Source organism: Mya arenaria, chromosome 6 (genome assembly GCF_026914265.1).
Source record: "Mya arenaria isolate MELC-2E11 chromosome 6, ASM2691426v1".
Taxonomy (NCBI): domain Eukaryota; kingdom Metazoa; phylum Mollusca; class Bivalvia; order Myida; family Myidae; genus Mya; species Mya arenaria.
In genome coordinates, this window is record NC_069127.1 from 51166732 (window position 1) to 51192014 (window position 25283).

Consider the following 25283-nt stretch of genomic DNA (forward strand, 5'->3'; position numbering starts at 1 on the left):
TTGCATAAAAATCTGGTCAATGGAGTAATAATGTTAACTTCTTCATTTACATGGTAAAGAAGAGTTGAAAATGGATGTTTTAGTTGATAATGATATTAACTCAAAAACAGTATGTGTCTTATTGGACAATGGCAATTTTTTCAAATATGATAAAAATAACGCATTCAAACTGAATATGTATCAGACTATGTATGAAAGAAATAATACTGTTTCTATTTTTCACAAAGGTTTTGAAATACAACAATGCACATATAAGCATAAATAGGCCAAATATGCAAAAAAAAAATTAGTAAACAATGTGTGAAAGTGATACTGAACACTTAAAATAATTTCTTTGTGCATTAAATGAATATATACCAGAAAAGCAATACTAAATCAAGTCCAAAATGTATAATAACATGAAGAACACCCCTTTATGAATATCTTCATAACAAATTAGAGTACATGTAAACAATAATCATTTATATCATAAGTATCCAATGTGTCTAGTTTAAAGTGTGTTTTCGTTTGCAATAAATTACATTGTAATATATACCAGAAAAGCAATTATAAAAATCCTTAAATGTATAAGAAACTGAAGACAACAAAGAATAACACCCATTTATGAATATCTCCAAAACAAATCAGAGGTCACCTACACAATAATCATTCATATAATTATTATCAAATGTGTCTAGTTTTTGTGTACCTGTTCGTTATCTTTAAATGAGCATCTTTAAAGTGAAACTCTTATTTGAAATCAATACATATCATTGTATTTATAACACACATCAAATTGACTGATAAAACAATAACTACTTACTAAATAATGCATTTACTGAAATATTGTTTACTGATAACAAGCTTTTGACCCTGTTTATAATAGCAGAAAGCATGACAAATATTAAATGATTGGTGATTGCTAAAAGATTTACTGTGATCTACTATAGTATCACAAGGCAGAAATACCATGTTTTATGTTCATTCTTATTAGCAAATTGAACTCAAGATCCTTCATTAGAAACATTGTTGTTGACATCTATCAACCCATTTTAAAAAAATCAAAACAATAATATTAATTGTGATAAGTCTTATTTGGGAGTAAGAGTGCATCTTTAAAAATAGTGTGTGTTTTTTTTTCACTTAAATATGTAACAATTCAATTCGACAAATGAGACAAAAAAAAAATAAGTTAGAAAAAAGAAGTAGTAATTGTACATAATACAAAACAACAACAAAAATTGACGAAGCTCAATATAACAGGAAATCTATATGAAAACAAAAATCCTTAAAGGCCATAATCATTTAAACTGAATTAACTTCAGGTATAAGTAATACACACTTTTATAAAGCTTTTACCCACAACATAGTTATTATCATGGTACACTATGGGACTTTTATCCAAATGTTGAAGATTTTTTACCGTGAATTAAAAATATTTTGTCTATATTTGATTTTTTTTTTACATTATCAGAGATCATGAAATAAACACAACAGTTTCTGGTAAGATAAACTTCAGTTAACAGAAAAATTAAGTTCAACCGAACATATTATTGATACACATGGAAAACAATCATTTTGATTGATCTTGTGAGTCTTCGGAACAGAACAGTATTTCGATGTTTGAAAATATATAGCAGTTTTATAAATTCATAAAAAATAGTTAATAATAAGACAACCTGCTGAAATCATTTTAAATATTTTCTATGATGTCTAATGAACAATTTAAAAGACAATTTATGATAGTTTACCATCAGTTTTGAAGAAAAATACATAATGTCATGTAACTATACATTTTTATAACTAATAAAATGCTTAAAAATCAATCTTTTTCTTGTAAAAATTGATAAAGCTTAATTGGACTTATTCATAAAATGTAATCATTCAAATAAATGAATTTTACTTATGATACTAACTCAGAATTCAGATTTAAAAACAATGACTGTACTTTTAAATTAAAATATGTAAAGAAACAAGAACACTAAGTAGGCGGTAATGCCCCTCCAAAAATGTCAGAGTGAAAGTTCTCAACTATTGTCTTTTTAATATTATAACATGTAAACAGTCTCTGTGGGTAATCGATGTCTATTTGTTTTATTTAGTCAATGGTATTCTAACATTTAGAATTTTTCACAATAATTCTTCACTCTTCAACATTTGATGTTTGGTTTGTTCCCATGGGTTTGTACTTGTAGTGTGTGCACAGATGATAATTACTCAATGCTGAGTGAATGCTGATTTGGTTTTCATGCCCCTTCAGGTTCTTTACCCATCTAGAATGTTTAGTGCTGTAAAAGAAAAAAAAAGTACTTTCTAACTAATAAGTATAGATAATAATACTGCCATACATATACAAAATAAAATAAAACAGTTTAATATTTCTCGACATTATTTAAAAAACAAAACAACAAGCTGATACATACATGTATATAATATAAAGAAAATTACTAAATTTATCAATAAAATTCATCATCATCACCATCACCACCACCACCACCACCACCACTGGATTTAATATTGAATACAGTGAGTTTATAAAACAACAAACAACAACTCAAATATGTTTTATATGAAATACTCACATAATCTCTATCAGATGTGACTGCCTTGTGGAAAGACATATGGATGTCAAATCTGTCTCAATGATCCAACAAAGTATTTACTGCAGGCTGGAATTCTTCATATAACCCCGATTTGTTGACTTAGTAATATTCAGTCATTTTCCTGCCTGAAAGAAATTAGACTTCTGATTATCAACCAACAGAAACTACAACCGTAAAATACAAAATTTAATGCACATGTATTAATTATACATTCTGCACTAATATCCATTTTAGCCAAGAGTAAGGGTTGGTAGGCACAAATGTGTAGTTGTTGTGCATATGGTTGATAATGATTCACAACAGTATGGCGTTCAACAAGACCTACACCAAGCAAATGAATGTCGCTTGTGTCCAAGCTGTCGTGGCTTCCAGCCCGAAACCATGTACATCTTTTCTTCCAGGTTTATTTCGAAAATATGCAGTTTGTAAACAAATAATGGGTATGTTCATGTATTATGGTACATGTATGTTAGAAATAGTTAACATACCAAAACACATCATTTTTAAACAAAATTTTAAGTCTAATATTTTTCTAAGATAAAACATTTTTATATCGTATACATAAATGATGTACATAAGTACATTTAAAAATATGTAACATGTACATAATGCACCAGTCAATTGTAACCACGGCCCCCAGGCCTGGGGATATGCCGGGGATAGCCGGGAAATGGGCTGTGTTTTTACCTTTCAGGTGGCCTGCCGGGTGAATGCGGTGGTTTTGTCTTTGAGCAAAATATAGCAGGTCATATGCCTTACCTAGGCTCCCTGGGGTACAGGGGCATATGGCGGGGATTTGACCATCAGTTCATCCACGCAGCGCAGGACCAGGATTTTACCCGGGGTTGGCTGAACTGAAAGTCAAAGTCCCAGCTATTCCTCGACCTGGGGGGGCGTGGTTACACATTGACTGATTGACTGGTGCATTATAAGTAGATGTAAAGTATGTAACATGTATATTTATAGTACATGTAAAAATATTAACACGCTGTCTTAACATTTGGCAAATAAAAATGATTTAAGATTTAAGATAAATTAAGAAACAAACATTTTTAAACACATAAACGTACACAACTACTCAAGGATACTTACATGAATAGTCTTTTGATACGAATATCCCAGTTCCATGCTGATTGTTGACATTCGTTTTTTCGACAGAAAATCTTCTCTTACCCGTATAATTCACTTATAATCCATGTTTTACTGTAATGACTCAAATTGTTAGATATATCGTAATCAACTGTCAGTGTGCAATTTAGTGTTTACTTATTTAAAACGTAAACTCATGAGAAAACATCACCTAGTTTCCAACTATTAAACGACAATGTAGAAATTCCATTATTGACCTATGAATAGCGGGGAAATACCTTCTGGTTCTAAAAATAGCAATATCCGGATATGTGTAGTGTTCTAAAAATAAAACAACTCGGGGGCAATCGTAATAAAATTTTACTAATGTCACCTTCAACACATTAACAAATAAAGTTACGTGAACATTTAATTCCAATATCGATTAAATTAAAGAAAACAGCTTACCTCATGGTTTATCAATGCAGTAAACATAACAAAACAACATAAAACATAATTATTCCCATTCACATAAATACCGGTCCACACATTTTACATTTCATTCGGAACTCCTCCGAATGTTTATATTTCCGGCACATGATATTACAGGTAACCAATCGGAAAACGTAAACGAATCGGGAACAGTTATTAAACTTATTTGTCGTTCTTCCGATATAATGTTTTGAAGATAAATTGAAGACAATCTATAACCATAAATAGCATTGTTAACAACCATGCAATCGCCACCCATTTGCATTTTTTAATCTTAATAAAATAACAGTAAAACCCAACTGTCAATCAACTTAAAAACCGCTCCTACCACTAACTAAAATTAATTCCCATTCCATAATAGGCGCGCACTTCAGTGCGGCGCTAATAAGGCTTACTAAATATCGATATCGCGTTATTTATAAAACATTGCATAATGCATTTTGGTCACGTGATTAAGAAGAGGAAAAATGGCTACGAGCTTTTTGAGGGAAAAGAAACGCCAGAACTTCTTTTCTTCATTATTCGCACTATGTTATGCTTCTACAATATTGAAAGATTACACAATACAGGGTTTAAGTAATATTCGAGACGATCTTAGGTTAAAACTGAAAGGAATACCGGAATGTAAAACAAAATGCAGTGATAAAGCAGCTTTCGGGGCAAAATGGAAAAGGTAGTTTCGTTTTCACTAGATTTTAGAATGATTTTGTTTCATCGTATTTTAAACGAGAGGCAAATACAGTATTCATCTAACGAATCGTCAAATGAGGGAAATATTTGAAGTAAAAATTATGTTAATCGCCCATTAATCTTTGGTAATTTGATAAACTCACGTTAAGTTTATATTTGATATACTGTGCAGCCGAATAATGAACGTAACTCAATCGATAGACCCAGTTGTGTTTAAGTAATTGTTACAGTACGAGTCTATTTCAAAAGTGTCCTCATACAGACATAAGAAGCCGTTTCGCTAGGACGAATACCAATTTTGTGTTCGTCCTAGCGAAACTGTTTCTTCCGTCTGTAAGAGGACACTTTTGAAGAAAAAACGAGTAACTGTATCTGACTTATACGACGATAAGTGTATTGCATATATAAGTGAGCAAATAAATGCATTAATAAATAAATAAATACATATTTATAAATAGATAAGTAAAAATATTTTTTCCGAAAGGTAAACATTTGGTAACTATCATGGCCTTTCTAAATACAATGTTTCGGCTAGTGGGATTACTCGAAATTCTCGTGCACGATCCGCTTACAACCGTAAGAACACATTTTCAATAGCTTTGCCGGTGGAAGAGTCGTAAAACATGGGTATTAAGCTAAGGTGTGTCATTTAGTTTCCGTTCTGTTCCCTTTTTGCCGTGTTGGTTGTATTAAGGTCCTTTTTGCAAAAAAACTATCGGGGGAGCGCTTTCTTAGCCAACGTTGATAACCATGAAAGAGCCCAATACAGATTGATAAGTTTATTTCTAAAGCACATTATTAATTTTGTAATGATATTCTTTAATTTAATATTTTACAGTTGGTGCTGTGGCTGTTTAATGTGGAAGAAATGTTTGGAACAACATATGGATAAATTGAACTTGAATCATGCAAGATCTTGGGAGCGGAATCCGAAAAATGAAGATATTGCTTATTTATCCATACCAAGGACTTGGTCGAATTCTAGCAAACCAGATATCAGCGACATATCATTTTGTACAACTATTTGGTCGAACTGTGATGTTTATAAGATAGACAGCCGTGTAATAAAAGAACTAAAACGTGTAAGAAATCAATATATTGGACACAATTCTATTTGTGAACTTTCAAGTGAACAAAAACTAGATTTTTATTCTATTATTGCTGACGTGTTTCGCGACAGTGATGTGTCCTTACACATAGAAAAAAACAACTGTTTAAAGGCACTTGAAGATTTTAAAATAAACAACCAGTTTTACAGCATCATGCCGTTTGATCTCAGCAAACAGATGAACAATATGCAAGTCATTATATTTTTCGGGGTAGTTCTGGTGTTGGGTTACACAATGAGTGTTATGTAAGTACTTCTTTCAACTCGTTTTCTTATTATGTTATTTATTTGTCTGCTAAATTCGTATGCGTTATAATGCGTTTACCACAAAACATATTATTGTTTGTTCTTTTGTTTGGTACAAGCCCTATTTTCTTGAAAGTTCTTAAGCAAAACGCCCTTAAGTAGCTTATCTCATTTAGCCAAATTTCTTACTTAATATTATTTCTACTGAACAAAACAATAACAAGTATCGTGCTTATTATAAAGATAATTTCCTTTTAAAGTCCAAAAACTCTTTAGAATGTAAATATTGTACAAATTATAACAAAAACAAAAATAGTGCGCTCATCTTTATCCTTTTATAAGGGACTTCAGATGTTTTGAGAAATTTGAGTGAGATATATTTATCTTTTAAAGACTAACCTACCGTTTTATTCTGGTGACCCCAACCTGTAGTTATTAAGATATTTTGATGCATGTCTGTGTTGTTTGTAAGTTGAGTGTTTTTCGATTAGTGTATGTAAGGCCCTAGCATTGTGCCGATGGATGGATAGTCCTCAACAGAGGTTCTAAAAAGCCACTTTTGCCTTTTGGCAGGGTGCTTCCCCCTAAAAAAAGCCCAAAACTACTTTCTGAAATTGTTTCAGCCATTCAACTGCCTGGTCAATCACATCCTTCACTTTTGATTCATTCAAGGTGCTTGTTAGCTGTCTTATATTAACATCTTAAGGTATGTTTATATGCAATCTAAGGCTCTTGAAGTGCTTAACCCCCGGCAAAAAAAGATCAAAACACAGAGGGAACCCTGCTGCAAACAGTATCTTTGTTACATTTGTGTCCACTGGGCAGCACAAAAGGCGCGCATTCTGCTATGATAAGAAGTGCTTGAGCTGTGTTAATCATAAAAGGCTTAAAACATGTTAAATATGCTAACTATCCTTATTTATGTTTAACACGCCTTATCTTCCTTTTTCAGGTCGATAGCTTGAAAATAGACCACTTAGACATTCCAACATTATTTCTTGAATATGCTTACTATCCAAGGGGTTTTGTGGTTGGTAAATTATTGGAGCTACATCGATGAACAATACTTCCTTCAGCCGTTTGAATGTTGTTTCTGCCCGATTCAGTATGTACGCTGAAGTTTATTTTGTTGAAAAACATCTGTCAGCTGTGGTTTCAATTGTAGATGTTCATCTGGACACAGGTTGAATTTGTTGATATACTGTCATATTGTTGATATACCTTTGTACGATGTGGTTTAACTTGTTGATAAACCTTTGCACGATGTGGTTTAACTTGTTGATAAACCTTTGTACGATGAGGTTTAATTTGTTGATATACCTTTGTACGATGAGGTTTAATTTGTTGATATACCTTTGTACGATGTGGTTTAACTTGTTGATAAACCTTTGTACGATGAGGTTTAACTTGTTGATATACCTTTGTACGATGAGGTTTAACTTGTTGATAAACCTTTGTACGATGTGGTTTAACTTGTTGATATACCTTTGTACGATGTGGTTTAACTTGTTGATAAACCTTTGTACGATGAGGTTTAACTTGTTTATAAACCTTACTACGCTGGGGTTTCAATTGTTAATATACATCTGTATGCTGATGTTGAAATTGTTGATAAACTGACATATTGTTGATTTTGTTAATATACCTTTGTACGATGAGGTTTAACTTCTTGATAAACCTTTATACGTTAGGTATAAATTGTTGATGTACATTTTTACCCTGAGGTTAAAATGGTTGAGGTACATCTGTATGCCGAGGTTGAAATCGTAGATAAACTGGCAAATTGTTGATTTTGTTAATATACCTTTGTACGATGAGGTTTAACTTCTTGATAAACCTTTTACGTTAGGTATAAATTGTTGATGTACATTTTAACCCTGAGGTTAAAATGGTTGAGGTACATCTGTATGCTGAAGTTGATATTGTTATTAAACCTTTCTTCGCTAAGGTTGATATTGTTGAAATATTATAAGATTTTCATTGCCGTTGTACTTTTGTTCCCTTATGCATATGCATATGTACGCTCAGGTTTTAATTTTCGGTATGCAATTGTATACTGAGGATGAAACTCTTGAGGTACATCTGTACGCTGAGGTTCAAATTATTGATATACTGATATATTGTTGATATACCTTTGTACGATGAGGTTTAACTTGTTGATAAACTTCTCTACGCTGGGAATCCAATTGTTGACGTTCATATGTACGCCGATGTTGAAAATTCTTGATAAACTTGCATATTGTTGATTTTGTTAATATGCCTTTGTACGATGAGGTTTAACTTAGTGATAAACCTTTTTACATTGGGTATAAATCGTTGATGTACAAAAAAAGGTTGAGATACATCTGCTTGCTGAGGTTGTAATCTTCGGATTATTGACATATTGTTGATCTTGATGATATATTTATGTACGATGTGATTTATCTTGTTTCTAAACCTTACTACGTTGGGGTTTAAATTGTTACTATACATCTGTACGCTGAGGTTGAAATTGTTGATAGTGGCATATTGTTGATTTTGTTAATATACCTTTGTACGATTAGGTTTAACTTCTTGATAAACCTTTATACGTTAGGTATAAATTGTTGATGTACATTTCTACCCTGAGGTTAAAATGGTTGAGGTACATCTGTACGCTGAGGTTGAAATTGTTGTTTAACAGGCAAATTGATGATTTTGTTAATATACCTTTGTACGATGGGGTTTAACTTATCGATAAAACTTTGTACGATGAGGTTTAATTGCTGATAAACCTTTGTACGATGTGGTTTAACTTGTTGATAAACCTTTCCAAGCTAGGGTTTCAATTGTATATATTGTTGTTATTGTTGATATATCTTTTTACACTAAGTTTTAAATTGTTGATAAACTGATATAGTGTTGATATTGATGTTTTATCTTTTTACGCTAAGCTTTAAATTGATGATATACCTTTGTACGCTGAGGTTAAAATTAATAATACACCTTTGTACGCTGAGGTGTATTTGTTGTTAGAACCTATGAACGTTAAGATTTAAAATGTTGTATATACAGCGCAAAGCGCTTTTGTATGTCAAACTTGTTTTTCGCTTTCGAGCTAGCAGAACTGTATATAATGAGCTTGCATTTTTTTGCTTTTGATAAGTGTTAAGCGTTATCTCAAATAAGTACTAAAATAATTCAAAATAATGACACAAGGTACATTAAATAGTTTGCACATTGTCTCTTTAAATGTCCAATGATTAAGAGATATAAATAAACGCCATAGATTTATTGAATGGCTCAATAATCAACGAGCCAACATAGTATTGTTCTAAGAGAATCATTTTATTGAAAATACCATTTATCCCATTGACAACGAGGTAAATAGTTGGAATACTTGGCATAGCTTTTGAAATCATTTAAGCAGAGGTTGTTTAAATCTTATTAATAAGAAACTTATACATATAAGTATATATTAGTTTTGTGATAGGGATGAGCGATACATTACACTGAACATGGAAATAAACAAAAATATATATACACTTCACTTAATATATATGAACCAAAAAACACTGTAGCTCATTCTATAATAAAATACTAAATATGATAACCGGCCTAAGAGGCCTAGGAATAAAGTTGATTGGTGTCCGGTAAAAAAAGCTTTAAAAAACTGCATTTTTCTTTTTTCGTGGTAACAATTAAAGTAAGGGATGCTTTTAAGAAAGCATGGAGGAATGGCCTTTTATGTTTGACATTCTTGCTAAGTTTGGTTTCAAAAATACTTTTTTGCAACGGGTGAAAACATTATACATAATATTTCTTTTAGGAGTTCTAATAATGATTGGATATTTGATGGCTTAAACATTTTGCGAGGATATTATCAAGGATGTCTGTATCCCCTGTTTGCTCTATTATTTATAACACTTGTAGAAGTCCTTGCACTTAAAAGAAGAACATGTAAAGCGATCGAATGAGTAAATGTGAAAAACACCCATTTAAAATCAAACAACTTGCAGACGATACAACCCCTTTTTGATAATTCACACTGAAATCCATGCAGCTCTGGAGATATTTGATACATTCGGTAACTTTTCCGGTCTGAAGATTAACATACTTAAACACTGAGTCTATGGATATAACTATTTCAAAAGACAATGACATAAATCAAGTGTATTATATAAAGTGAATGCATTAATTAACCTGGGAGCAAAGAAATTAACAATGTCAAAAGCTTAACAATTAGAGAAAAGAAACTTAACATTTTTTGGCAAAATCACTATGATAAAAGCATTAATGCTGCCAAACTAACATATCTGGCGCAAACTATTTATCTCCCAATCATGTTACAAAACCGGTTAACTCTTTAATTTAACATTCCATTTTGAATGACAAAAGAGATAGCATTAGGCGAACAACTATAAACGGAAATAAACTCGAAGGTTGTCTGGAAGTTCCCTACTTTAACTACTATTCCGAATGTATGAAAATTAAATAAGATGCAGTTATATGTAGCTCAAACATATGCAATGTTTTACAATGATATGTCCTGTTTTGTCTTCTATTTTTCATGTATATACTTAGTTTGTGATTTCCGAAAATAAACGGATCGCCATTAAGTGATTCCAAAACGAAAAAAAGGTTTTAATTGTTGATAAACCTTTACACGCTGTATTTTTTGGGTTTAGTTGTTGGTTGGGTTGAAAGGTTAAAACTAGAAGAAATAAAAAAAAGTACAAAACTCTAGCTAAATTAAACAAGATTATTAATTTAAACTGTATACCGATAGTAAGAGACCGATAAGAAAAACACCACCTTGGAAATGAATAATATTGCTAAACATTTTGTGTTGCAAGTTTTAACTTCAATACAATTAAATACATTTAAGATGTTATTTTTTATGGCCTCTAACTAAACATAAACGTTAAAATTTACGCAGTATCTTTACTATTATGCAGTCGAGGGTCGATGTACATTATATTTGTTATGGTGTCGTCTTCATCGTCGGTCTTGACAAAAGCTAATATATAATAACCTTACCGGCAACATGTTTACAATAAAAAACGCAAATGCATCAATCGTATACTCTCTTGTCTATTTCAAATGAATTAAGACCTAATGTATTGCCCGTAAGGGACCCACGTTAGGCCTTTATTATTTTAAAAGGCCGTTATGAGCCCATGACAGCCCCGTGTGAATCATAGGACCAAAATGACCTGCGATCCCGTAAGAGACACTTACGTTTATTTGTTATCTTCCCTATTTCACTGCTACAAACATGTTTAAGATTCCTAAGGCCGACACACTGCTACAAACATGTCACAAACTGTATCTACTTCAGGGACGTAGCTACATGTAGGCCTTGTAGGCCAGGGCCTACAACATTTTTGAAAAATTGCAAAATCTACATGGCCCAAAAGGGCAATAAAACAGGTAGTTATGTAACGCCGCATAACAGCATTGCCTCATAAACGAAATCGACCACGTTTATGCGGTGATTTGCAACTCATAAACAGGACTTTCTTATGAGGCAAAAAGGCACACTTTCGCCGCATAAAAACAATTAAAACACATACTAGTACAATAGTGGTTGATAAAGTTTCATCAAGATTGGACTTTTTTGAGTTTTTTTTGTGTCCACTTAACCAAGCTTTGAACTAGACTTTTAGAGACGTAAATTATGACAAAGATTTAGTAAGATCGGTTTAAATGGGAACCAAACCAATTGATCTTTCTGCGAAAACGTTTGAAATGACGTTTGGCCCGACAGAAGGCTGGTATATCTGTTTAGACAACGCAAAACACCGTCATTTGGGACAGTCAGAAAATGGAATTGTCATATAACCTTACATCTATTCTCGCCTTTTTGTCAGACTGACATGTACCCTTGACCATGCGTACTTTCAACGTCATTTCAAACGTTTCTAGAAAAGTCAATTGTTAACGACGGACAAAGAACAGAAAGTCAACAATCCTCACAGCCCCACATGTGCTCTTGGTGCTCAGATGAGCTTAGAATTATTTCCTTGTCAAGAACCAATGGTAATTGTGCGATTGTGACATTTAATCACGTCTAGGTCATCAACGTATATTTCTGGTTACCAGGGCAACCAAAGGAAAACTTTTGGATATTATATAATTTCCAAAAATTTCAACATAACATAAGTTTGGGCACTTGAACAAGAGGACTAAGATGACTGATATAGGGTCATCATGGACGTCTCTCTGTCATTAATTGTGTTTTTATGTGTGTTTACTAGTCATTTGTTACCAAGAAAATGTTGATGTGAACACTCCAAGGAGAATATTGAAAAAATTCAACCAACAGTTTTGGCGAGACGTCATCACCATCGTTTTTGTTGAAAGATTAGAACTTTATTTTTTAGCAAAAAGGCACAGTTGTGCCCCATATAAGCAAATTTTGCTTTATGCATTTAGCGTCGCAGCAGAACCGTGGTCGCCCTGTTTATGCGTTGAAAATCACCGCATAAACGAAAAAAAAACACGTATATGCGGCGATGCTGCTATGCGGCGTTACATAGCTACTCAAACACATTCAACACCTCAACAGTTTTTTATTAACGTTTGAAAAAAATCTCATATTGTGTTTACCGTAGAACAAAGAAAGAATTGAATTTAGTAAAATGTAAACTTATCAAATAATCGTTTTGTTTTTTTGCAATCGTTTGCAAAATCAAACACCCGCGCACGTTTTGAAAAATGTGTGAAAAAGATATCGACCCAGTCTATCCTGACCCCGGGGAAATTGAAGTCTGGGGTGACAGTTTGAAATCAAAGCTTTTGGAATCGTAATGGACTGGCTTATGGTATTCGTTTCCAAGAAGATAAATAAGTAAATAAAATATATTTAATACTAGGCACACATGTCCCTTAACCTTATCGTACAAAGAACGTGTGTATCTGATTGATAACATTAAAGTGTAAGTATCTGTTTTTGCTTTTGCTAGTTTCAAAGGCAATTGACAGAAAGATGTTACTGTTGTATTTTAGGCAGACATGGTCTTGGTGGAAGGTGTACGCGGAGCGCAAGTGGCAGCAACCATCCTCCAGAGCGAGCGAGACAACACATATGTGTACCAGGCACTAAACAACACATCTGTCGACATGGCAGCAATGTTTGAGGTAAACATTTGTTTCAATCATTATTTACACGACAATTAATACGTTACTTTATAGTAGCATATTTTATTAAACAGTAAACGAACAACATTCACTACGATCGCAAATACTAGTATCTACATACTTATGTACTATATTTTTGCAAAATATGTTTGCCTTTTAATCAAGTTCTGTATGGTATCATGTAGTCATCTCGAAATAAGAATTAATCTTTAATTGGTATTTAGTCACTACATTATTGTTCTCATATATACAGATTGAACCATCGGTACCTCAATAGGCCCCAAGAGAAGAGCACAATGACAACTACGGCATCCGGGTACCCGAGAATTACTGGCGGGTGCAGTATTGTATGACTTTTTTGGCCATCTGCTTACAAAATTGAGTAGAAATATATGTCTCTTCGGTTAAGACGCGGAAATGCCACAAACAACCAATTTACACAGTTATTTACAATAGAAACTATCATTTTTTTGCAATACAGTGTCGATCAATTTCTTAATGTCATCATAAGTAAAGACCCCATTCAAAGAAACTGTAAGATTATTGGTCAGTTTTGGAAATCGATGAAGGTTAATGATTCCTCAATCATCCTTGTGTTGTTTGGTTCATTATCAATAAGTGATGTTTTGCTATCAATATTATCATTAATGGTATAGGTTTTGCTATCACGAACGTTCATATTACGATATGTTTATGCATTAAACATATTGAACTAAAGAGCATTGCTGTTACAATGAGTTATGGCATACGTGCCAATTTATTCTTCAGTACTGACTTGGTCGACCAGTCAGACCACAAGTTCTCTTCCATCTGCATAAGTAGATTTATTTTGAAAACTGTTTAGAGACGTGCGCAGTGAAGAACATAGTTTAAAGACAGCACACAATTTATCATTTTGAGACCTTAAGGTATAATAACTAATCATGAAAGAATGATAAAAAGTTATAATCAAATAATTAAAGAACAGGAGTGTTGATATAAACCCACGTATAAGTATTATTTTTAAATTATTATTGCCTTATAATGGTAGTGCAAAATGATGACAAAACATTGAGATAATCAATGATCAATGCAAGTAAAGAACAATTTCAACCCTATAGAACAACTTCATTTTTTTTTTTAATGATTAGCCTTTATTTTCACTTGTATTATATAATAAACAAGACGTTAAATCTGATACATTTTAAATGCAAATGCGGTATTAATTAATATAATTATAAAATATGATCCCACTACAACGTTCGTTTAGTTATATGGTAAAGTTAAATAAAATAGACGTTTGAATACTTATAAACTTAGTAAACACCCTAACACAAAAATAGTATTTCACCTTGTCAAATCAAGCATCCCCATAATGTTTGTGAAACACTAGAGATTCAAAAACATACAATTTTAATGATAAGTATCATACATGTTCTAGTATTTAACCCCAGCTTGACCCATAAGATAAACAATTAGCCAGAAAAGTTCATGGGAAAAGGAGATTGTAGAACCTTTGTTCTTGAATGAATAAAACCTAATTTTATTGGTAAAAGGTTCTAAGTAAAGTTAGAACCTTTTTCCACTGTTAACAGTTCACATGTTGTTTGCATGAAGGTACCAACTGCACTTGGAACTTTTTACCTTAACGAATTTTCCCTGAAAGTAGTTAGCTCAATATAATTTTATCAATTCTGCCCATATAAGGAATGAACTTAAACTAGAAAATCTACCCACATATAAAAGGTACCTTGTATGCTTGAAAAAAATATTCATTCACGATTTCGTCCTGTTGTTTTTCTAAGTGAAATGTCATATGACACGTACTCATCAGGCAGTAAGTCCAATCGGTTAAGACCAAGCCTGGTCTGTCGCTTACCCTCCCATTGAAATCCCCAGAAATAAAGAAATAGAGTTTTTTAAATCTTTTCCAGTATGATGTATGTCATTCCTGATTAAATAATATATATTTAAATTATTAAATACTTCCAGTAGGCACATAATATGCTTGACATAGGAAATCTTCCCCATCGGACTAAAATAAATTCTTGCTTGATTTTAGCCACAAAATACAGTCACCAATTGTCTAGAAAAGTTCAACTTTATTTTTAATCGATTGTGTAAATTAATTATTACAAGACAACTATCGCGTTTGGCACATTTCAGTTTACTTTTTATGAAAGATGGAATTGTTTGAAAGTTCTTTACTAAACAGTGGTAAATATCACTTAATCAGATTTTGTTTCCTCTCAATCTTAATAGTTCAACCCCTAACCAGTATGCTTTGCAACTTAAGTTAACAAAAATTCAATCCCACTACTGGCCTATATAGCTTTTTGGGAAACCAAATCAGGCGACCTTGGCCTGCTATTTTTAAACGTCGTGTATGGTTTCACATTCGCCTACGTTGTATATTTATGGGATCCCACGTCCTTTACGGGTTGTTTTCTACTTCCCGCTTTGATATTTTTAAACGTCCGGGAAACATTCATCTTCGCTCCTTCATGACGATTTCACATGCCGTTCCGAATAATTTGTACTGCCTGTTTCTCCGAAATACTGGACTGTTTGTGTTTATTTTGAGTGTTTGTGGTGGACTGTCAGTCCGGCCAAATTCAGGTTAGAACTCGTATTTTGATTCGTGTACATGTCCATTATTGAGGTCATAGTGTCATCATTGTTCCCTTACCGATGACCGTCTTCATCTTTACTCTTTGAATCGCTAGAAGGCATTTCTTCCTCAAACACGTCCTCTGCTATTCAAATTTTAGCTTCGTCATTTTATCCCGTGTTTCATTAGAAACTCTGGGCTACAGACATCATTATTTTACTATTTTCATGATTGCGCTCTCTCTCTCTCTTCAAAGCTTTCATCTGAGCATAACTCTTTTTTCTCTAACTTCTCTAATGGACTTGTCTATCAAGATCTCCGTATGCCCTCGTGATAGCTTGTATTTGCTGTGTACGAGGTAGATTGCGGCAGTTAAACTGTTTGATTATTCGTATATGCAGATAATTTATCGTCTATTGTTATTCCTCCAAAACCATCTATGACCCCTTGGATTTCTCATTCTCTTTCGTGAAACATTATCAAACCACCTTGACCACTTTGGTCTCCTTCGCCGCTAGTGTGACTTTGTTCGAAATGATTTCGCGCGACCACTAAATATTTATCTGCTCAATTCCCCGAATTGTGCAATTTACAATCCTGCATCACATCACATTTCCTCGGCGGCAGAAATCTTACTAGCCATATTATCAAATTATCCAAACAGTTCATTAAGAATATTTATTACTTAAAAAGTATCCTCCACACACAAAACTGACCGTTTGACCGAAATGCTAGGGATGTTTTACTAAAACGCCTTAATAACGTACTTATGATTGGTAAATGCTTGTTATTTGAAAGTAAGGTTATTCGAATATGTCCAAATGTGCATACATATATAGCTGTTCGTTTTTCATGCAGTTAATTTGATAAAAGAATGACTTAATTCTACCAAGTAACGATTCGAAAATGGTTTCAAATACGAAATCGGTGAAAAAGTGTCTTTTACATAAATATAGAACATGTATTGTACACTTTCAATTGAATTAAGGAGGTCAAGAAGCAAGCCCTTGTTCACGGAAACAGGTCCAAGCAAGATGAACTTTGCAGATATTCAAAGAGACCGACATAGCTATCAGGCTATTATAAACGTCAATGCTTTACTTCACATCGATATGTGAACAAGGAACATACACAAAAGCGAAAAACAGTCAACACAGTTATTTTCATTACTGATCTTATCCATATCGTGTTAAGTTATCGTAAGATGACATGAAGTAATTCGCTACGCTCTCTACGCCCATTGTCAGTTATTAAAATGAGTTTGTGTTAGGTAATCTAACTGACTCACAATAATACCTCATTGGCTGACGCATTGTCAAGACTCAGTGAATATGTATCGGATGACTGCCAATAGGCAGACCTTTAAACACCCGCGAAAGTTGAAATTATTATTTTATATAAATGATGACGCATCGATACATGGAGCAGTTTGTATTAGAAGTATATGACGTCGGTAATAGTTGTAAAAGTTGTATCGTTTCTAGGTAATGAGCGTAGCACTTCAATTTATGAAGGTAAATATAAATGCTTCGTAGGCGACTGAATAAAAAATGAGAGACCAAGTGATTTTATATCATTTTGCCTGTATGGATAATTGTAAGAATTTCCAGGATTCCAGAAGATATTATATAAATGTTGACTGCCTTGAAGGTAAAGATGACAGTGCATATTGTCAACCTGAGGTAAATACTGTCGACCGAGACGAACAAGAAGAAGAAGAAGAAGACTTTATTATGCAAACAAATCTGACAAGATCCATAGCATAGCAGAATTAACAACAACGTATAATAATAATATACTGGTACAGATGTCATCTGGCATAGTAAGTTTACATAATATATTCAAAATAGCAATATGAAACTTATATACTTGAAGGAAAAAAAATTCATGTCGGGAGAGACAACATGTATTCGATTCAATTTGTATTAGGTAAAAGCACGTCAGTCATATACTAAATGGCGTCTTATTTCAAAGGCCTTAAAAGTAAATGTGGCAAGATTTTTTAATTTGACTGAACTTTCACTATTTATCAATTGCATAAACTTGAAGAAACTTGGATTACGCCAAAAGTAGTTGTTTATATATGTTTTCTGATATCTTTATAACTATCGCATTGCAGAACAAAATGAAATTCATCTTCCAATACCCCGCATTTCATACATTTGCGTTCGTGATATGGTAAACTTTCTGGTCTACGCCACCTTCCAGTTTCCACAGCTAACCTGTGTGACGACAAACGTAATCTAGATAAAGCTTTTCTGTAGTTTGGTATGTTTACAAGGTTGAGGTACTCGCTAAACTTAAAATTGAAAATGTTTCTGTAAAACATTGACCTAGATGATTCATGTATAGTTGCATTTAGATTTTGGACGAAATTGTCTTGCAATCTTTGTTTAACTAGCAGTAAAAATAGTTTAGTACTCCCTACTCCTTGATTTAACCAAGCTTCGTAAAACCCTAACTGGGAAAGTAATACTTGCACTTTCGAAGCCCAATTTATTTGGTTAGGATTTACATCAAGTGAATTTTTTAACATATTATACGCGTGTTTAATGTATTTGTTATCTCCGCACATGCACAGTTTTAACCAATACTTAATAATAGTATAATATCTTCCATTTATTACATTTAATCTTCCTGTTTCATCATAAATAAAGTCATTTTGCGTTGATATTTTAACGCCAAGCAACCTTTTGCAAAATGCTAAATGAGTGCGCTCAACCTGAGATCCAGTATTGAATCCCCATACTTCACCTGAATAGTTGAGAATTGGAGTTATAAGTTTATCAAAAAGATCAAGAATGTGTTTTGGTGAAATATCGGTGAACTTATATAAGTATTTATTCATTTTAAAAATAGCCTTTAGTGCTTGGCCTCCTAGCATTTTATCAGTTTCATTGAATGAACCTCCTGTGGTGAATAAAATCCCAAGGTATTTGAATTTACTTACAATTTCTATTTCTTCATTCTTATATTTGAAAGACAAATTTTGTGGTAGTCTACCGCCTTTTTGAAAAACCATAACTTTAGTTTTTTTAATATTTACTGACATCTTCCATCTATCACAATAATCAGCAAAAACTGTATTGATATAATTTTCCGGTGGTTGACAATATAAACTGTCACCTTCCAGGCAGTCAATATCTATTTTATTATATCGAACAGTGCGGCAGAGGGTAGCAGTGCGGCAGGGGGTAGCAGTGCGGCAGGTGGTGATTGTGCGGTTTGATAGTCGAAAATATTGCCCTAGCGTTTTTAATATTATGTTCTATAGAAGTGTAGAATAACATCAATAAATGTAAGGGTCTCCAGGATACCAAAGGCACATACTGTATTGTCTGCCGCAAGGAAATAATATCTTAAGAAATGTTGATTTATGTACATAAAAATGGTAAATATTGTACTTTACTAATGCTATTTTGCAATTATATATATTGCTGTTGGTATCCGATTGTATATGCTTACATTACATATGTTTAACATTGTTAGCAATTTATTTCACTGATTTAAAAGAACACTGATTTGTTGAAAAATACTTGTGTAAAAAGTTATTTTCGCTCCCATTGGTACCAAATGCAATAAATACGATTTCATGATAACTCAATTACGGTGCCATTTGATCATTGCACGGTTTGCTACAAAATGCTCAATGTTGGCAACAGGGGAGAAAAACAGAAATCATGGTGTTATTTTCATTTCATTTTATTGTTCTATTTATAACACAGAAATATCCGATAATTTAAAATCAACATTTTGAAGCAATGAGCGTACAATAATGTAATAGAAATTCAATAAAAGCAGTGCTGTGTACAAAAAAGATATGCCGTGAGATATGTCGTGAAAAGGATAGATGAAATCTTTATTTTATTAACTAAAAGAGCATTTGATTACACTGTTGATTCATTGCTTCCACTATAGCGTCTATATGTCCTCGTTTATTCGCTATTTATTTGCCTAGTATGTATAGGTACGGAACTATAGACACGTCGGCACACCCGCGGAACTCGTCCTGAGGACCACACCCGATGTTGCTGGGGTCACAGCATCCAGCTGTTCGACCACAGTTGTTGCCACCTGTATCAAATGTACGGTAATTTAATAAGAAATAGTAAAGTATCGTTTAAGACAAACTGGTTGTTAAATTGAATTTGTGAACAAGAACAAAATGGTGCTATTAATTTAATGGTTTTTGATTTTCGAACAACCTTTTCTGAAAGAAATGTTGTAAAGATTCTTTATCATCATCAAAAGGAATTACCATGCACAGATATTTTTTTTCAAAAAAGAAAATACGCGTTTTTAAGTGGACTTTATAACTGTAAAACACGTGTTTTTTACATTAGAATGTAAGCACAGAATAAGTTATAAGAGAATTTACATTGATACTTATTCAGTCAATTTTCCCATTTGTTCTTGATAGACTTAAGAGTGTTTTCAAACAGTGAGGACTTAAACATCAAAAGTGACAGAATGTAGAGCACAAGCGAATTTGATATTTAGAAACTATCTATGACTTACTGTTAGTTTTCCATTTCCATTGAAAGACACACTGGGTACAAGTTAAACCGTATGGCAGGATTAAATCAACATGCTTTATTCCTTTTCCAGCATTTCCATTCTCGTGTAAATATCGTGATTCTCCTGAGGGGGTCTTCAGCAGGTGTTCATTTAAACATTCCTGCGTCACACGTTTTGAGACGTCATTGTTGGCACATATTCGGAATTCAGAATAACCACCGTGGTTTGCCGTTATATCTATAACGGTATCATTCGTTATAGTAGTATAAATTGAAGCAAATATAGGCTTATACTTAATGTAAATTAAAATCGTTCGAGTGAGACAAAGCAGGGATATGAGAACATTATATCTCAAATATGTCATTCTGGTATTATCTAGTAGGAATTATATCTTAGTATGATTATAATTTGTACATATAAGTAATACATGTTTAAAGAGCATATCTTATAATTTACGGTATTTATATAGAAATGTAAACTTTGATTAAAAGATATATTTTTAAAAGCAAGTAAGTATAAGTGTTTTAATCCAAGTAACCAGATGAGCGAGACATACCTAAAGTGACTCGAATGGTTTGCCCCTCAGTGTAGTTTCTCACGAGAACCCCTTGAGCATACCGTCCCCCAGCCTCATTATTGAATGGACCGAAATACGGATCCCCACATGCCCCACAGCGACCGTTTACTTCAGGAGAATATTGATACTGTGGAAAGACGTTTTACATTTGAAACCATTCAAAAAGTGTCACATTTGAGCTTTGAGTTTTAAGCTTTATAAAAAAAATCATTCAGTTTAATAGAAAACTTATTTATCATTTGTATTTCGATTTTAATAGAAATTATAAAGTGTGTTAAGAAAATTAAATTTAGATCAACTAACATTCAAACATATCTTTGGATAGTCTGAATTACTTTTCAAATGAAAAAGTATTAGAAAGTATCCTTATTTGCAACTGAAAATCTTTTGAAGAGAAATATGTTTATGTTTTTCATGTATTATTTCAAGATAAACTTTACCGGAAATCCACCGCATTCTAGGCTATTGTCGTTGTAGTTAATTGGAGTTTTAAATCCGAATCTCCATGCTGACGACCTTCCTGGAGGGTCAGTCAGTCGACCGTGACCGCTCACGTGACCTAGTGTTACTATACATAGTAACACAATAGTTACCAGATATTTCATATCCATGTTGCTGAAAACATAAAAAGTAAATTGTAATAGTTCTGCCTGATGGCTTGCTACAGGATATGTCTAAATAAAATAATACTGGATATTGACTTAAGCATTTATATCAATCCTATCCGGCTGTCACGTTTTCTGATAACCGGAAATCATGTCGGATAAACTTGTTGGTACTTTTTTACTAAATCTCAAAACCAAACTCCAATATCCAGTGACTCTACAACAATAAAATTTTATGAAAAGGATCAAGATTTCAAACTAGTAAAGTAACAAAATAGGTAAAATCGAGTTATTTGAAAGATGCGACATTGTCTGACAAATTTCTGTATAATTATTAACATTTGAATAAACCGTTTGTTATGTTTCTAGTTTTTAAATTGTGTGTTACTTATTTCTCATCAAATTTATGTAAAAAAATATCAAATGTATTCCCAAGTCACCGTCAAAGTGCATTGACTGTCATAAAAAGGTAAAGCTGGAAAAAAACATCAATACAGAAAGCACAGAAAACTAGTAAAGCGTTCATTGCTGTCTATTAGAAAGAAATCAGATGTAAATTTAGATTTAAAGAATGATGTTTATAGCATATAAATTGAACCATATTGTGCTTAAAACCATTTGTAACCAATCAGATGGCAAAGAAGCCGAGATGCAAATTGTTATATATTTATGAAATAACTAGCCCCTGCACGTCAGAGTCTCTAAAATGTGTTAAGATCCGCTTACCCAATTGAGTCCTTTCACTTCAGTGTTCTCAATGCAAAGTGATGAGGCCAAACGCTGGCACAATATATAGCAACACAGTATATCCCCTCTTTGATGAACTAGGACTTTAATGTGCCATTCAAACGCTATCTTCCTTGTTTGGAAATCCAGAACACCGATATGCTTTAAGCCATTTATGTATCCGTATTGATACTATCTGTTTCAATATTTAAGAAATTTAACCGCAACAGCATTATTTTCCTTATTTAAAAGTTCACTGCTCTTTTGACCCTCTAACGTTGCTGGCGCTTCGTAGCTCGGATGAAACAAACAGATGGTCTGATTCATAGTTGCATACACATGTTCCCAAGTTAACAGACTGTTTTTGCCATGTTAAGTACAATGATGGGTCTTCAGTTTTTGACGGGTCCTCTTACTGCAGCTGCAATACCATAAACGTTTAGGAGACAAGTGCGGTCATATGGCCTAATTAATATTGACACATCAACTAATTCAGAGTATGTAGTTGCTGTAGTATAAACAGTGTTTAGTTCATTAACGTACATTGAAACACATTATTTTACACGTATTATCGTAAGGTTTGAGAATGAAGTTTATCGCCTCATTTCATTACCTCTCTGCTTTATATTATTATATCTCTCCTTAACATTATGATTCTCTCCATTCTAAATGCTGCTTTGATAGCTTAGTCCCTAGAAGCGCAGGGACAGCGTCGTTTTTTCCTTCCCGGAACGACTCATGCACCAAATGTACCCAAGACCTGATTCAAACATTGACCTACATTATTTGACTGGGTTGATTAAGGAAAACTACATTGTGAGTCAGTTTCCTGGTAGAGCTTAAATTGCTTATTCAGTTATTCCTTTATTCACAGAGTGTTATATAAACGTCTTGTTATGGGGACCAGTTCATGAACCCAAAACATCAGTTGCATATGAGACAGATTCCTTGGTAACCAGAATACAAATACGTTTTAAGTGTACTGTAACATTGAATGATGGCTTTGATATGTACCTAAACCACAATTGTAAACTCTTCCTTCTCATGAAAGATATTGATTCTGGGTTTTTATGGACAAACTAATCTGATTCAGCCGCACTACATAGTTTAAGTCTAATTAGGTTTGATAAGTAGGGATTTAAATGGATACCTAAACCGCAAGGGAATTACAAGTATCCGTTTTGTCCTGCCAGCGTAACAGACAACATTTTCCTGTGTATTAATCATTTTATTTGTGTTTGTTTAAGATGCACTCTTACTCCCAAATAAGAATTAACACAATTGTAACAATTGTTTTAATAAACCAAAAAGGATGAATAAATGTCAAAACTAACGGTTCTTATTAAGGATTATAAATTTTAATTTGAAAGAAAGGTGCAGAAAACACGGTATTTCTACCTAACGACACGATAGTAGATCACAATAAATCTTTTAGCACTCACCAACCATTTAATATTTTTGCGTTTCAGCTATTAAATATTCGGTTACAATCTTGTTATCAGTATATGTTTTTCACTTAAATGCATTATTTAGTAAGTAGTTAAAGGTTTATTCATCAAAATTTATGTTTGTTACACATGTGTATGTATTGATTTTGAATACAACTAAATACCATTTAAGGATTAAAATTCGACATGTTGCATTTTATTGGGGTATGGTATGCAATGGGGCTGTTCAAAATGGGTGGAGTCCGAAGGACTCCACCAATATTTTGAACTGCGCCATTGCATACCATACCCCAATAAAATGCAACATGTCGAATTTTAATACTTATATTTACATTCATTTAAATCTACATTTCTGCTAAAATAAATTGATTATTCAAGAGCATTTTCTCTTTTTTCTTTCTCTCGTTGTTCTCAACGGTGGGTAAATTAGAACAGCTATCGCAACCTAATTTTATACCACAATGAATGCACAGATAAAATAGTTCCTTATTTATATGATTACTTTCTATCTTTTCAAGGTCAAGAATATTATAAATACGTATTATTGCTTAAAATGTGTGTCTTCGGTCCGTTATCGTGGTGTATTAAAACGCAAAAACCCGGGCGTTATCGGTAGAAAACGTGCATTATTCAGTAAATTCACGTGCCGTTAATGCCCGGTTTTTTGCTTTACATATGCGCTATCAGGGCCCGCATCATAACAATGAAGGCTGAGCGACCAGGTTTTTGACCGAAAGTTGGTCAACGATGCTAACTTTTGCACAAAAACATATTTTAGCATATATAACGTAGCTGCATACAAATACCAAAACATGAAATAAACCACATATAACTTACATATTTTCTACTGAGTTGTCTTTTCCTGGCAAGCTGATGTGTTTACTTAATAGTTTTTTTCTGCAATTGTTTTGACTATTAAAAGCACTAAATTATGTCTAAAACGACTAACTCCTCCGAACTGTAGTTATTTCTGTCGATTTTATTCAGAACATACGACTTATATGGACATGATTCCATTACGTCGTATGCAATGAACAAAGAAATTTCAAATATGTTTTCTCTGATGCTGAAGATGCTGTTCATTTTATCAAGAACATGTTTACCAAATTTTCAGGCTTAAATTAGTTATCAAAACAAACAATGGTTAAAGTATGACTGAATAGGTAATTAATTGATTACCCAATAGGTATTGTGTGTAAATAATCCCAGTAATCCAGTCAATTTTCGAAAAAAACAACACTTTCAAAACGAATGAACACTGCAAAATGGCCTCGAAACAAAATGCAGCTGCCGAGTTATGTTGCGGCCCGAATCGAGCTTAATGTAAAACTTTTTCAATGACATCACTCATGACGTCATACAAGCACCCGTCATAGAGGTTATTTTGAACTAACTGTTTTTGCATTTTCGTGACATTTAACAGCCTTTTTAAACACCAACGTTTCTTCAACTGTTCCATCCATCATGAAACCATCTACATTAAAATCAATCGTTGCTTATCTTTTTTTAACTGCTTTACTGCAGATTACAGT

General features: G+C 33.0%; 1 protein-coding gene and 1 long non-coding RNA gene across 2 annotated transcripts; one reads left to right on the top strand and one right to left on the bottom strand.

Annotated features, from left to right (window-relative positions):
- Nucleotides 1-4613: 4613 nt before the first annotated feature.
- LOC128237035 (uncharacterized) lies at nt 4614-10868 on the top strand. Its single transcript, XR_008261485.1, has 3 exons — nt 4614-4815; nt 5671-6186; nt 7139-10868. It is a non-coding gene; the product is annotated as an uncharacterized LOC128237035 (long non-coding RNA).
- Nucleotides 10869-19615: 8747 nt separating this feature from the next.
- Nucleotides 19616-22708, bottom strand: LOC128236392 (uncharacterized). Its single transcript, XM_052951242.1, has 5 exons — nt 22304-22708; nt 21413-21587; nt 20952-21099; nt 20396-20632; nt 19616-19951 (listed from the first exon to the last, which is right to left on the bottom strand). The coding sequence occupies exons 2-5, from the start codon at nt 21581-21583 to the stop codon at nt 19824-19826; spliced, it is 684 nt and encodes a 227-aa protein (XP_052807202.1). The 5' UTR covers nt 21584-21587; nt 22304-22708; the 3' UTR covers nt 19616-19823.
- Nucleotides 22709-25283: the final 2575 nt, after the last annotated feature.

What these genes read in the sequence shown, in the direction of transcription:
- LOC128236392 (XM_052951242.1), bottom strand. Translation starts at nt 21,583, where the DNA reads ATGGATATGAAATATCTGGTAACTATTGTGTTACTATGTATAGTAACA. An exon ending in TAGAATGCGGTGGATTTCCG is followed by an intron (nt 21,100 to 21,412) that starts GTAAAGTTTATC and finishes GTCTTTCCACAG; the next exon opens with TATCAATATTCTCCTGAAGT. An exon ending in ATGGAAATGGAAAACTAACA is followed by an intron (nt 19,952 to 20,395) that starts GTAAGTCATAGA and finishes CATTTGATACAG; the next exon opens with GTGGCAACAACTGTGGTCGA.